We start from the raw sequence: 13,171 nt of genomic DNA on the forward strand, positions 1-13,171 counted from the left end.
TACATCCCAAATCGTTTCTTACCAAATTAATACAAATGGATCACTGTATAGGCAACACTGTTTCATGATTTACGCCTTTTATTTCTCAGTCTTGTTACATATATGCTAATTTACTGAAGCCAAATATTTGTTAATATAGTCAGGGTTGTGCTTAAAGGTTCACTTTCTCCAAGTTCTGAATAATGTCATTTGACTTTTCTTTTTATTGAAGAAAAAAAAAAATCAATTTAAAATGTGAAATTAGATTATGGGAAAGAAAATTGGGGGATTTTATTCCAAGGACACATGGACCAGCCCTAGTCAGAGGTGAGTAGGTTAACCATGATTATCTTTTGTATTGGATCTCATTAGGAGGCGTACCTCAAGAATTGTCCAGCCAGCTTGCATACACAGTTTGTATATGTGTTTGAGTGTACGTGCCTATTTGTATCATATATAGCAATAATGTAGCAAAGACTGTGTAAATATGTGTCTGTCTATGGTGTAGTGTGCTGCATATGAGTGTGTTGAACATGCGTGTGCGTGTGTGTCGCTAATCAACTTGAGTCTCAGAGGTAGGACTTAATTGGAAGCGGTCGTCATTACCCATTATCTGCACACAAGCAGTGAGTGCGGGCTTGGTTTCCATGGTTACAGAAACAATTTTGAACATAACCCCTTTTTAATAGCGAATGCTCAAAATGGTCATCAAACTTTCATGCTTTCCTGTTCCAGTTAATATAATGCTACATTGCTGTTATCTCAAAATGCTAACTCTATGCTACAAACGTGAAGCCTTTACATACAGTAGTCATTTGATTCGGTCAAAAGTCAACAACATTGCCTGTTCTAAGGTAAATGTACTTGTATTATTGTATTTCTAAAACAATGCAATACAGATGTTAGCTCAAAATGCTAACATCATTCCACAAACATAAAGGCTATAGAAGCAATATGGTCGTCGCTAGGGATGTCACAATAAGGGCATTATCGTGATATTAAAACTGCCACAATATAGTCGTCGTCATGTTCACAATATTTAAAAGGAACACATCTGTTAAAAAAAAAAGTCGGGTGGATTTCCATTTGTGCAGTTCTAGCACCCTCTAGTGGCTACTTTATTAGTACAATTTAATTTTCATTTGGGATGTTTTGGCCTTCTATGTTTAAAATCTATGCTAGTTATCAGATGAAGGGGAACCTAATTTGCTTGTGAAGCGATCAATGTGTGCTTGCATTACCAATTAAGTGCCTCAATATTGTTATTAGAGATTGTAGGTGGTTTATATGCATTGCTGTTATGTACAAAAGCACAATATTATGCCTTTTTTTTTCTTTTCTTTTCTATTGGCTGCTGCTAGATGACGTCACTTCTGTGTGACACACATTCAAACGTACTTATTCTGGTTAATGTCAAAATAAGTCTACTTCACACTTATATTATAAATCATCCCCAAAGGCTCATGCATTAAATTAATTACCAATGACTAAAACAAAGGACATTTTTGCTACAATTATAGTTAGTTTTGTAAACATAAAATGTAGTTTCAGTTAGTTCTAGTTTTTTAAAAAGCATTTTCATTTTTATTTTATTTCGTGAATCGATTATTTTTTTTTTAAGTTTTAATTTTTTCGATTAATAATAACCTTGCTTCACTCACAGTATTGATTCTGATGTTATTGTTGTCTTGTTGCTTCCGTTCGTGGAAGTCTGCGGCGTCCATTGCCAAGCTCTCCAACATGACAATTCTATGAGGGAGGGGCACAAAAAGATGGGATCAGAAGCGAGTTCTGTGTGCTCATACGACTGGACAACACGTTTACATGTAAAACGTGAACTGTGATATGATGACTTACATACACACATACCTTATGCATTTTTCCTTGCTAGCATACACAACATACAGCCATCCCCCTCCCACACATCGGTGGTTATTAAATTGCTCCTCTTCCATGCTGATTAATTGCACTTAATAATTCACCATTGAACTTTAGCAGAAGTCAGATCACCGTCGAAATTGTGTGCGCGTGCGTGTAATCTCGTTAATTGCCTAACCCCCCTGCTGGGGTCCACACACACTCAGTGTTGTGTCACGTTTGCGGTGGTCCTGTCTGTGTGACTTAAGCCCACCCCTCCCCTTCTCAATACGGGCATGCTCCCTGGCCAGTGTTCTTTGTGTGAAGCTGTTAATAAGGCGGCATGCTCAATGAGGGGCTGGCTGTGCACCATTTGGTGGGGAGGCACGGGTAGGATGGGAGGATGGGAAGGCAAATTGTGTTGTAAGCGAAGAGGACACAAAGCAAATAGAAAAGTGTCAAATATTAAAAAGGGTCATCTGTGGATCACTGAATGCGAAAAGTGATGATTTCACAGTTGAACTTATAAATCTACAATAATGTATTCATCTACTCACAGTATCCCAAGAACCATCTATCACTATAGCACATATTTTATGAACTATGCCTTCTTGATCTTGACTCTGTGCAAGTGTCTTTACCTTCGGAGCAGCGTGCACTGGCATTCATCCTCTTCTGACAATCGTCTCTCGGGGTAGGAAGGCGTATGTCTCCTCTATCTGCATTAAGATTTGTAAAACGGCCAAATAAAAACAATAATTTCAAAATAACAAATTGAAAGCAGGGCAGCATGATGTTAGTGTAATTAGTACATCTGTCTGACAATTTCAAAGTTGGGGTTTGAATCTCGGCTGAACGCTTGGTTGGTGACCATTTCAATATTTGTCTACACATGCCCTGATATTGACCAGCGACGAGTCAAAAGGTGTAACTCTTACCTAAAAGGTCAGTTTGTTTAGACTCCAGGCCATCCCTTGAGAATATGTGGTATAAAAAATAAAAAAATATTTAAAAAAAAAACAATGACGGAGGGAAAATGTTGCATTGAGACCAAATAAGGAAAAATAAACATTTTTTGTGGCGCCTCCGTGTTGCCAGCAGAGGGCAGTGTCAGTACTTCTGTTTGTAGAGTTCAGTACAAAAGAGAAATATTTTCCTTCTTTATTATTAGATTGAAATGTGTCATTGTTTGTACAAAGTGGAAATTGTGCCCACTCAGCTAAAAGAGTCCATGCTGGCTTTGGCTCTCTCCATCTCGTGCAGGAAGTTGTAAAACTGGGGGAGCGTCAACTCTGAAATGTCCAAAGAAAAGTGATCAAACATCAACAACATTTGAACTACCTAAAATGCACTGCCCCGCACCCCTAAATGACCAAAATGGCCACCTTCTTAACTTTCCCCCCCAGGCACAATTCCTCACCCATGTAGAGGTTTTCCGTGGAATTCCCCTTCTGGACAACCAGCTTGAGCTGCAAACAAGCAAGGCAAAGAAACCATTTGACATAAAAACACAACGCCTAAGTAACTTATCATATATAACTAATCTTATTTTCAGCTCAAAACGTTCCAATAAAAACTTACCTGTAGAAAGATGTTGCTCATCTTGTGGATCTCGCTGGTGCCGACAGTCACTGTGGAGTCACAAATGTTAAACAGTGAAACACTTGAACTGAAAGTTGATTGATCAAAAGGTCAATACCCTAAATCAAAGAAAATAATGTAAAAAAAAAAATGTACATCAGGCATTAAATCATGCAAGTATTCTCATCCATCACACAGCTTGTCTTTGATTGTTGTCACTGGCACATCATTGCTGTGGTGTGAAGTAAAGACCTACAAAAACTTTACTGTACAGATTTGTCAGTAAACTGTACTTGATTTATTTTTCTGATGACTTATTATTACATCTACTGTACATTCAAAAGCAGATACAGTACACTGTAAAAAAATATATAATTTAATAGATTTTATTTTTCATTTTATTTTTTTTGTTCTATATTTTAAAAATAACATTTAACTTACAAAAATAAATAAATTTTACATGTCAAATGTAAAATAACATGAAATCACTGTAACTATATATATATATATATATATATATATATATATATATATATATATATATATATATATTTCTGTTCTTCTCAAATGTGAGAAAATTGAAGTCAAACACGGTCGACATCCTGATTGACAGCAAAAAATAAAAATAAAATGTTTTTTATGAAAAAAAAATACAAATCGGCAAATATGTGAATCTGTGCGGTGGTCCATTGTATTTATTTTTGCAGTATTCTGTGAATAATTCTCCCTATTTTTTAATTGATACAATACACACACTAATGTTAACAACTTGTATATTTCATTTCACATTTCCATTATTATTGCGATTAATCTCACCGCCAAACTTCCATTCCATGTCCACCAGGCGGTTGACAGTCAGCGTCTGCCGCGCGGCCAGTCGGCACAGCGTCGCACGATGTTCTGCCCACTGTATGGTAGGACAGGCATGAGTGGGACTGAGCCCAAATGGAGGAAGGAATACGTGACAAATACAATAAATCTTGGAGAAGAGGAGAAACGGTGAGAGACCTGTTGTGAAAAGTGAGTAGCCTTGTCCTCATGAAGTCCTGCAGCACCATAAGAAAGAAAAAAAAATACAGCACAATGAAATAGATTACAGCATTAAATCATACGTACCTAAAGTCTGCAGATCTTCTTTCAGCTGCTCGGCCGTCAGGTTTCTCTTTATTGCACCTGAATGGGAAACAAGGCAAGGTTTTTTAATTTTTAATTTTAATTTTTTTTTACCATAACATTTTATGCTTGTGTGACATTCAAGTTAAGACATTAGTAATGAATATTAGGGCCATACTGAAGAGGGGGAAAAAAAGTAAAACCTTCCAAAAGTAAAGTAGTATATTTTCCAGATTAAAGACATAATATTAGCAAAATTAAGGGTTTGGGTTAGTCAAATATTTTCAAAATAAAAAGATTTGGATTTTGAAGACTATATAAAACAAGTTTGTTTTTTTTTGTTTTGTTTTTTTTAATAAAAATTATATTTTCGAAATAAAAAGTTGTCTTTTATTAAATTTTTTTTAGATTAAAGTCGGAATGTTATGAGAATTGTATATTTGTGGTTTAAAAAAATAATAATAAAGAAAGTCACGTTCATTGTTACCATAGTCATATTTTTGACATTTAAGTTTTAATATTACTCAACTCGGTGTGCATAGCACTTTAAAAAAAAAAAAGTTTTTTTTTTTCAATATTCAAGTCATAACATTACATGAATAGTTGTACAGTAAATTATCAAGAAAAGTGTTTTAAATTATTTATTATATTATATTTTACATTATAATAATATAGTAATAATTATTACTATTTCAATTTTAAGATAAAAAAAAGTTGTATAACTATGTAATGAGAACAGTCTAACATTTGTTGGGAAAAGTTCAATTCTTTTTTTTTTCTTTTAAAAAGCATTTCTGTAATTGTTTTAAATGTTTTGCTGTTGTTGTTGTTGTTTTTCTAGCATGGCCCCAAGACTATTTTGTTGGATGGCTAGGTTGGGATGAATTGTGTTTGAACTTTGAACCTGGTTCTGCTTATTTAATTAATATGCTTCGTGCGTGTGCGTGCGTGTGTCAAGGTCACCCTGTGGCACAAAGATGACACTCTTCACGAGGTTCTTGAGCGGGCCCGCGCTCATCCTGTGTTCACTTGCAAAATCGCTCAGCTGCTGCATCAACTTCTCTGTCTACACACATGCGCACATTACACAAACACAATTATTTAGTATACCACTATTAATATTGTACAAACATTCTATAATTATCCACATATGTACAATACTTGACTGTATTATTAACACATTGAAATAAGTAAAAACATCTGTCGATTATTATTTTAAAGGCTTTAATTCCCCTTCTTGTTTTAAATATTATGCATATCAATATACATTTCACACACTGCACATTGTGGTTACTTCGAGTAATATAATTCATCCTGATATTCTGATCTGTTTCTTTTCTTTTCTTTTTTTTAAATGCGAAGCACTTTGTCTATTGTTGCTTTTAAAAGTATGAAATCTCAATGTTTCCTAGGAATTTGTATTCCTAAAAATTTGAATCTTAGCTCAATAGCTTCCAGCTCATGTGACCTAAATTGCATTTTAGATCAATAACTTCCAGGTAATTTTACCTATAGTGCGGATTTAAAGTTAGTCATTATGGTAGTACTTGAAGACTTGTGTATTTTTTGAGGTAGTACTTTGACGTAAGGTATTTGAGAACCACAAGCATCCTTGGGTCCCTTGAAAAGTGCGTAATAAATCTTAATACACGTGTACATACTGCATATTATTAATGTAAGTGTAACAAAATTTCCTCGCCATCGTCTATTTTCACAAATATGAAAATACTGTACATCAAATAGTTTGTGCGTGTTTACCTCTTTAGGCTCTAACAAAAACTGGAAGAGAATTTCCACCAGTCGAAGAAATTGCTGTAAATCAACAAAAGTTTGTGACAAATCGACCAGCATTTGACAAGCCTTGGAAGGCGTCTTGTGATTTGACATCATCGGCTAGCGAATAGAGCCAGACGTCCACTAACTGTCACGCCCGTTTACCTGCTCGTTGAATTTGTTGAGGTTGTGGAAGTCGCCGCTGAAAGAATGTGGTAAAGCATCTTTAGTGAAGTGAAGCTGCATCGTTTCAAGAGACTATTTAATTACTTCGTCGCAAACCCGGAAAAGAATGACGAACCTTCTCTAGTTCACTTCCGGGTTAGCCACTGCCCACATAGACAGTAAACAAGTTCGAGAGCTTTTATAGTACGTCACCGTGGCCGACATATTGTATGTGTCAACACAATCTTAACAATGCAAAGCTCTTGAACGAATAATAAAAGACCAAACGACAATCTGGAATTTGGGACTTGAACTGGAAACTTTTTTTTTTTTTTTTTAAATATTATTGTTTAACTCAACTCAACTCAACTCAACTTTATTTATATAGCGCTTTAAGAACAAGCGTTGCTGTATACAAAGTGCTTTACATAAACATCAGTTTTGCAGTAAACAAGAACAAAGCAAACATTTTGAAGTGCGAAAACAGGTTTTGTTTTGTTTTGTTTTGTTTTGTTTTGTTTTGTTTTGTTTTGTTTTGTTTTGTTTTGTTTTGTTTTGTTTTGTTTTGTTTTGTTTTGTTTTGTTTTGTTTTGTTTTGTTTTGTTTTGTTTGTTTTTTTTTTTGTTTTTTTTTTACAGGTAAATACATTTTACATCAGTAAAATTGCAAGTTGATGTGTGATTTAATGACTCGAGTTGGGCACATTCACTGCCATTGGCAAGTATAGTTGTAGTTGTCAATTGGATTTTTTTTCACCGGGGATGGCTGGGGGATCATCTGATTGTGCGCCACTATAAATTGGTAAATTTCAAACTTGGAAACGACTTCACTGTTGAACAACCACCAGTAGATGACACAATGTCCCATCTAGATATGAGATCAGCACAGTTTTAGAGTCCATGGGAGAAATGGCTGGATTTTGTGAAACCTACTTTTTTTTCCCTACTGTTGATTATAAAAGAACGGAAAACTGCAGAAAGGAGAGAGCCTATTCTGTGATTTGGTATATTTGGTATACCGTACATATATATATATATATATATAACATGGCTGGCAGTGCTGATGGCCTACCAGTTTACAACACACTTTTTTCAAATTACCTTTAATTATATGCTATCATTAGAAAATTAGTGATTCGTCCTGTATATGAACACATTGGTCATATTGATAAGAATTTTGATTCATACAATTACAACAATTCAACAACAAATATCAACATATCTTTAGAAATCTCTGGGGATTCACTGTTGTCATGTTGGTGACCCCTGAAACAGCACTATAGCACTAATAACACCGTGATTATATGCGGGTTTATGGGGGAAACAACTGGGCATTATTATTGTATGCATACGTCCATCCATCCACCCATTTTCTTGACCGCTTATTCCTCGCAAGGGTCGCGGGGGGTGCTGGAGCCTATCTCACCTGGCTTTGGGCAGTAGGTGGGGTACACCCTGGACTGGTCGCCAGCCACTCGCAGTGTACGTGTGTGTTATAAATTACAATCTGAGAATTATTTTTATTTTTATTATTTTACACTTTTTTTTTTTTTTTAACCCAATCTACTTCCTGTCCCATCTGTCCGCATGAGCACAAAAGATATGCCACACCTGGTGAAACCTGAGGCCAGAGGTTCACCTGCGGGTTGGCTTTTCCAGCAAGAGGAGAGGACGCCCCGCCTGCCAGAGAGGAGGTGGCCGAGGAGTGGGTGTTGGGTGGGGGCGGAGGTTGGGGGGGACTATTCAAAGCGAGGCAGTGCGATCGTACGGATCTGCAGCAGCACGTTCCTTCTCACAGCGTGATCAACTCGTGCACAACACTTGTGGAACGCTTGCACGGCGGGAAAACGCAAGTCTTCTTCCTGGATGCTTATGTAAGTTTTTTCTACCCCTCCACGGCGGCCTACACATGGTAATGTCCACCTGACTGCTGTACTGTAATTGACGCGTTACGACAATGTGGCGTGTCGCATGCATGCATGCATTAACAGGACACACAAACACACGTGTCCGCGTTGAAACTTTTCTGTCCTGCCGACGTAAATGAATTGAGTGTTTATCTGAAAACTTAACGGTGCAACCTGAGGAAGCTTTTGCTTGTGCTGCTTGTCCACAGTAGAACATGGCTGAGCAAACTTTTTGTGCTCGAGGGGCCACGTTTGAAACAGAAACTAGATGGGCCCCGGGTCCATTTGCTGTACTTCGTAAAATAGAGGATTTTGTTAATCATTTTCACAGTCGTTGTCTTTATGATAAGAAGTGAGGACAACACAAAACAGTCACATATTCTAAGACATGGTGCTTATTTGTTGCAAAAGAAGTGTTGTTGCGATATATTGAACACACTTGACCCAATCTATGTACTTCAAAGCCGCAAATATCAATACTCCATTGGAAAAGAGTGTGAGAGAGTTGGCAATAGACCACTGCTTCTCAATTATTTGTTATGTACCACCAGGAAGAAGAACATATTTCACGTACCACAATCTCCACTGCGATTATTATGCAACTATATAGACTGTATTAATATTGTCTATAAAATTATTGTAAGTATGACACTGCAAAGGAACTTGCCACTTTCTGACAGTGGCAGTGCCACTGCCACCTACTGTAGTGGATGTGCAATTACACTTTATTATTTATCCCTCCATTATATGAATCTGGGGAGAAAAAAAATCATGTTCCCTGGGGTCACATGCTCCCCTTATGGCGTCTCACCGCATTCTACAGGGGCCCATCCTTCTATTTGAGAAGGACTGCATTAGACAAACCGAAACCAAGTCAGTCAGTTTGACAGCTCATTTTATGATGTGTTTATGTTGTGTAACTTTTCGAAAGAAGAATCATTTAGTTTCTGATTAACTGTAAAGTAGAATGTGTTTCTATATTATTTATGTGGAAGTTGATGCATGTTAATGCTAAGAAAAAAATGCTTCAAAGCGTGTTTGGTATCCGGATAAATGAATTTGAAAAGAGAAGGGGGCGGGGAAGCAAAACTCGTTTTCAATATATATTTTTTTCTTTTCTGTAAGCAAAGGGTGAAAAATTCTCTAACGTTGGATTTCTGTAAATAAAAATAAGAACTGTGAGACCGCGTTTGGTCCATCAGAAACCTAAAGAAAGTCATGAATGGCAAAAAACAAAAAACAAAAAAAACACCATAGAAAACGTGCTGAATGGAGGAAAAGGGGAATCAAATGTGCAGAATTACTTCTTAATAATATATTTAATAATCATAGGAATTGTGATGTTTTTATGTCTTTGACTTTTGAAGCTATTCAGTGTTCACCCCCAATTTCATTTTTGTAATAAAAGCTACCCTACACTGTATTGTCGGTCAAATAAACAATGAATAAAGAATTACAGGACAGGTTTTGGAGACTCGTTCTGTCCCACACTAATGCAAGTATGACTTTTGTTACCATGACGACGACGGTGGTGTTGCAGCAAAACATGAGCATTGGGCAACCAAGTGTTGTCAACTTCCTGAAATGTTGGATATATTGAGTAAATTTTCCAACCCATGTAGGGAACCAGCAACACATTTTCAGATTTCGTTGTGTTATTACTGAATATTACAGGACAATTGTCTGAACAGTGGTGAGATTTGCTGTGGGTGTGAGAAGATGAATATGGAGGTGGGACTGCATCAGAGAGCAGCTCTGAGCCCCTTCCTCTTTGTAATATTTACGGATAGGCGGACACATGAGGTTCGTCTGAAATCCCCATGGACCATGAGATTTGCAGATGACATTGCGATCTGCAGGCAGGTGAAGGCAGGCGCATAATTAAGACAATGTACGTGCGTGAATGAGAGCGGGGGAGGAAGAATGACACTACAGGGAGAAGAGATAGCAAGGGGGGAGGACTTAAGTACTTGGGGGTCAACAGCCTAGAGCAAGGGTGAATGTGGTAAAGAGGCGAAGAAACAGATTCAAGCAGGTTGGAACGAGTGGAGGAAAGGGTATTAAGTGACAGTGACACAAGAGTCTGCTCGGATGGCGTGTCACTCACTGTCTAAAGACGGGGTCGGGCGAATTTGTCGGCTGCATGACGTCACTCCCTCGGCAACTTGACAGCACGCACCGAAGCTTGTGTGAGTGAGTGAGTGAGTGAGTGAGTGAGTGAGTGAGTGAGTGAGTGAGTGAAAATCTGTCGCCTTTAATTTTAGTCAAAAGACTAAATTCAAATTTCTTGTCAAAATTATCGCTGCATCAGAGGGACAGCCAAGGTTAGTTGTTTTGGGGGAAAAGTTAGAGAGAGCCAACTTCGATGGTTTGAACACATTCAGAGAGGAAAGAGAGGAAGACTTAAGAGAAGGTTGATGGATGGAGTGAGGGAAGACATAAGGGCAGTTTGTGTTAGGAGAATGCAGCAGATAGACTTCCATTGAAAAAGATGACACTTTGGTGACCCCTAACAGGATAAGGATAGGAAAAGAAGAAGGTGTAAAGTTCCTTCACTTTGAAGTACAGTACATTTGCATTGAATCTTTTAGAACTGTTTGTTTTCAAACATTTCACTTAGGCCCACGACTGTCATTTTGTTGGTACCAAGAGAGTATTTAAATTTTTTTTAGGTGACAATTGGTGTAAAAAATTTTGACATCCAACTGGTGCAGCGGATCCGTAGAGTAGACACATGGCCAAATACACTCCAACCTTTTTTTGTCAACTGTAGAAAAAGGAGATTTGGGACTTGGCAAAGGGGGCGGGGCATCTCCCCCATGTGACACAAAGGAAGGAAGTAGGTTCTTGCTTAGCACAGTCACGTGACACGCCTGCCTGAAGAATGTCTGCCATTTTGTGGAGTTGACCGAGCATAAAGTGATCCCAAAGTACATGGCTGACGAGGAATGTGGCCCCCAGCGAGAACCCGAGGGCCCCCCGACACACACGCACACACAAATAGAATTTAACACACACATTTAGGAAGTGAACAATCCCCTCCATAATCTCCAGCCAGCAGGCTTTGATGCGTACCCCCCCCCCCCCCCCCCCCCCCCCCCTCCCTTCATGCCCCCCACCCTTGAGAGGCCCCTCTGGTTCTGTCTTCCATATTTCCTCGGTCCTGCCGACAAATTGTTGCACGCACTGCTTTATAAAAGGTTAAAATTGTGCCAATACTGTACTTTTACTCTGACTTAACGTAACTCCAAAAACTTTTGAGGTCAACTTTTGCCATGTTCAAGAAATGGGCATATAAGCAGCATTTGATTAAAAATAAATAAATACATAAATAAATAAATACATAAACATATATATATTTATATATATATATATATATATATATATATATATATATATATATATATATATATATATATATATATATATATATATATATATATATATATATATATATATATATATATATATACAATAATAATGTTCTATGCAGTAGCCCCACTTGTCGAAATATGGTATTTTGGTTACTATGCCCTCGGTAGAATATGGGTTAAGCAGAAACAATCCAGCAGGTTAATCAATCTCAGAAGGCAGCCATTTTGCCACTTGCTGTTGGTAAAATGGTCTCAGGTAACAACAACCAATCACTGCTCAGCTTCAGAAAACAAGTGAGCTGTGATTGGTCGTTGCCTGAGCCCCGAGTAACTGTGACGTCATCTTCAGTCGACAGCAAGTGGCAAAATGGCCACCCCCTGACATGGACAAAAACGGCTGGATTATGCTGCACAACTCATATTCCACAAATGTAATATTCATCAGAATGTCATGTTTAGACTAGTGAGGTCACATATAACATATTATTGTCAAGTAATGTTTAAGGTTGACTGGCCCTTTGATCATGGCAGGTTAATTGGGCGCTCCAAATTGTCCCTAGGTGTGCTTGTGAGTGTGGATGGTTGTTTGTCTCTGTGTGCCCTGCGATTGGCTGGCAACCAGTTCAGGGTGTACCCCGCCTACTGCCCAAAGCCAGCGGAGATAGGCTCCAGCACCCCCCGCCACCCTTGTGAGGAATTAAGCGGTCAAGAAATTTCAAGTAAAAGCATTATGAAGTATAGTTATTCAGTATTCAGTTAGTTACTGAAATGTAATCGTATTCCGTCTGAAAAGAAAAAAAGAGGTATTACTGTTGCATGCCTTCCATAAAACATAAATATCATGCATAGCTTGTACACAGCAGGGTTATTACATTTTTTTAATTTTTAATTTTAGTTAGTTTTTATTTCATTTTGAGTTTTGTTTTTTAAATTTAGTTAGCTTTAATTAGTTTTCATGGTGGTTCTGTTAGTTTTTATTAGTTTTAGTTATTTAATAAATGCTTAGTTTTGGGGTTAGGGTTAGGGTTACTTAAAATCACATTTAAAGTCATCTCCAAAGGCTCATGCATTAACGTAATTACCAAAGACTAAAACGAAGGACATGTTTGCTATAATTATAGTGTTAGTGTTAGTTAGTTTTGTAAACATAAAATGTAGTTTCAGTTAGTTTTCGTTTGTTAAAAAGCGTTTTTATTTCATTTCGTTAACGAAATTGTTTTTTCAATTTTAGTTTTAATTTTTCCGTTAGCTGTGGACTTGTAGTTAACTAAAATAACTTTGGTACACAGTCATGAACCACCTTCACACGAGACACGTCAATAGTATTAGCTAGCATACTAGCCAAAATAACACAAACTGATGTCACAACAAAACAGGACGTGTCAAGTGCAAATGAAAAAAAACAATAATATGACAAATTCCA

At 37.4% G+C, this 13,171-nt stretch overlaps 3 protein-coding genes across 5 annotated transcripts in view; 1 reads left to right on the forward strand and 2 right to left on the reverse strand.

Moving 5' to 3' along the window:
• Nucleotides 1–2,889, reverse strand: part of LOC144014106 (nucleolar protein 4-like) — a 47,120-nt gene extending 44,231 nt beyond the window's left edge. For 2 of the 3 annotated variants that reach the window (XM_077513642.1, XM_077513643.1), the window contains exons 1-2: nucleotides 2,478–2,831; nucleotides 1,641–1,728 (exon numbers count right to left, since the gene is read on the reverse strand). The gene's annotated coding sequence lies outside the window, so the exon portion shown is untranslated. Of the gene's footprint in view, nucleotides 1–1,640; nucleotides 1,729–2,477 lie in introns of all 3 variants that reach the window. The other variant, XM_077513644.1, reaches the window with a different exon arrangement.
• Nucleotides 2,890–2,980: 91 nt separating this feature from the next.
• Nucleotides 2,981–6,624, reverse strand: commd7 (COMM domain containing 7). Its single transcript, XM_077513647.1, has 9 exons — nucleotides 6,469–6,624; nucleotides 6,289–6,342; nucleotides 5,494–5,596; nucleotides 4,534–4,590; nucleotides 4,426–4,463; nucleotides 4,234–4,324; nucleotides 3,418–3,467; nucleotides 3,257–3,305; nucleotides 2,981–3,128 (listed from the first exon to the last, which is right to left on the reverse strand). The coding sequence occupies exons 1-9, from the start codon at nucleotides 6,547–6,549 to the stop codon at nucleotides 3,052–3,054; spliced, it is 600 nt and encodes a 199-aa protein (XP_077369773.1). The 5' UTR covers nucleotides 6,550–6,624; the 3' UTR covers nucleotides 2,981–3,051.
• Nucleotides 6,625–8,210: 1,586 nt separating this feature from the next.
• dnmt3bb.1 (DNA (cytosine-5-)-methyltransferase 3 beta, duplicate b.1) overlaps nucleotides 8,211–13,171 on the forward strand; it is a 42,257-nt gene continuing 37,296 nt past the window's right edge. Inside the window, exon 1 of the mRNA XM_077513648.1 lies at nucleotides 8,211–8,341. Coding sequence (XP_077369774.1) covers nucleotides 8,334–8,341 — 8 coding nt within the window. The 5' untranslated portion in view covers nucleotides 8,211–8,333. The remainder of the gene's footprint in view (nucleotides 8,342–13,171) is intronic.

Source organism: Festucalex cinctus, chromosome 2, assembly GCF_051991245.1.
Source record: "Festucalex cinctus isolate MCC-2025b chromosome 2, RoL_Fcin_1.0, whole genome shotgun sequence".
NCBI classification, from domain to species: domain Eukaryota; kingdom Metazoa; phylum Chordata; class Actinopteri; order Syngnathiformes; family Syngnathidae; genus Festucalex; species Festucalex cinctus.

What these genes read in the sequence shown, in the direction of transcription:
- commd7 (XM_077513647.1), bottom strand. Translation starts at nt 6,549, where the DNA reads ATGCAGCTTCACTTCACTAAAGATGCTTTACCACATTCTTTCAGCGGC. An exon ending in TTTTGTTAGAGCCTAAAGAG is followed by an intron (nt 5,597 to 6,288) that starts GTAAACACGCAC and finishes GCATGTGTGTAG; the next exon opens with ACAGAGAAGTTGATGCAGCA. An exon ending in CATGGAATGGAAGTTTGGCG is followed by an intron (nt 3,468 to 4,233) that starts GTGAGATTAATC and finishes GTGACTCCACAG; the next exon opens with TGACTGTCGGCACCAGCGAG.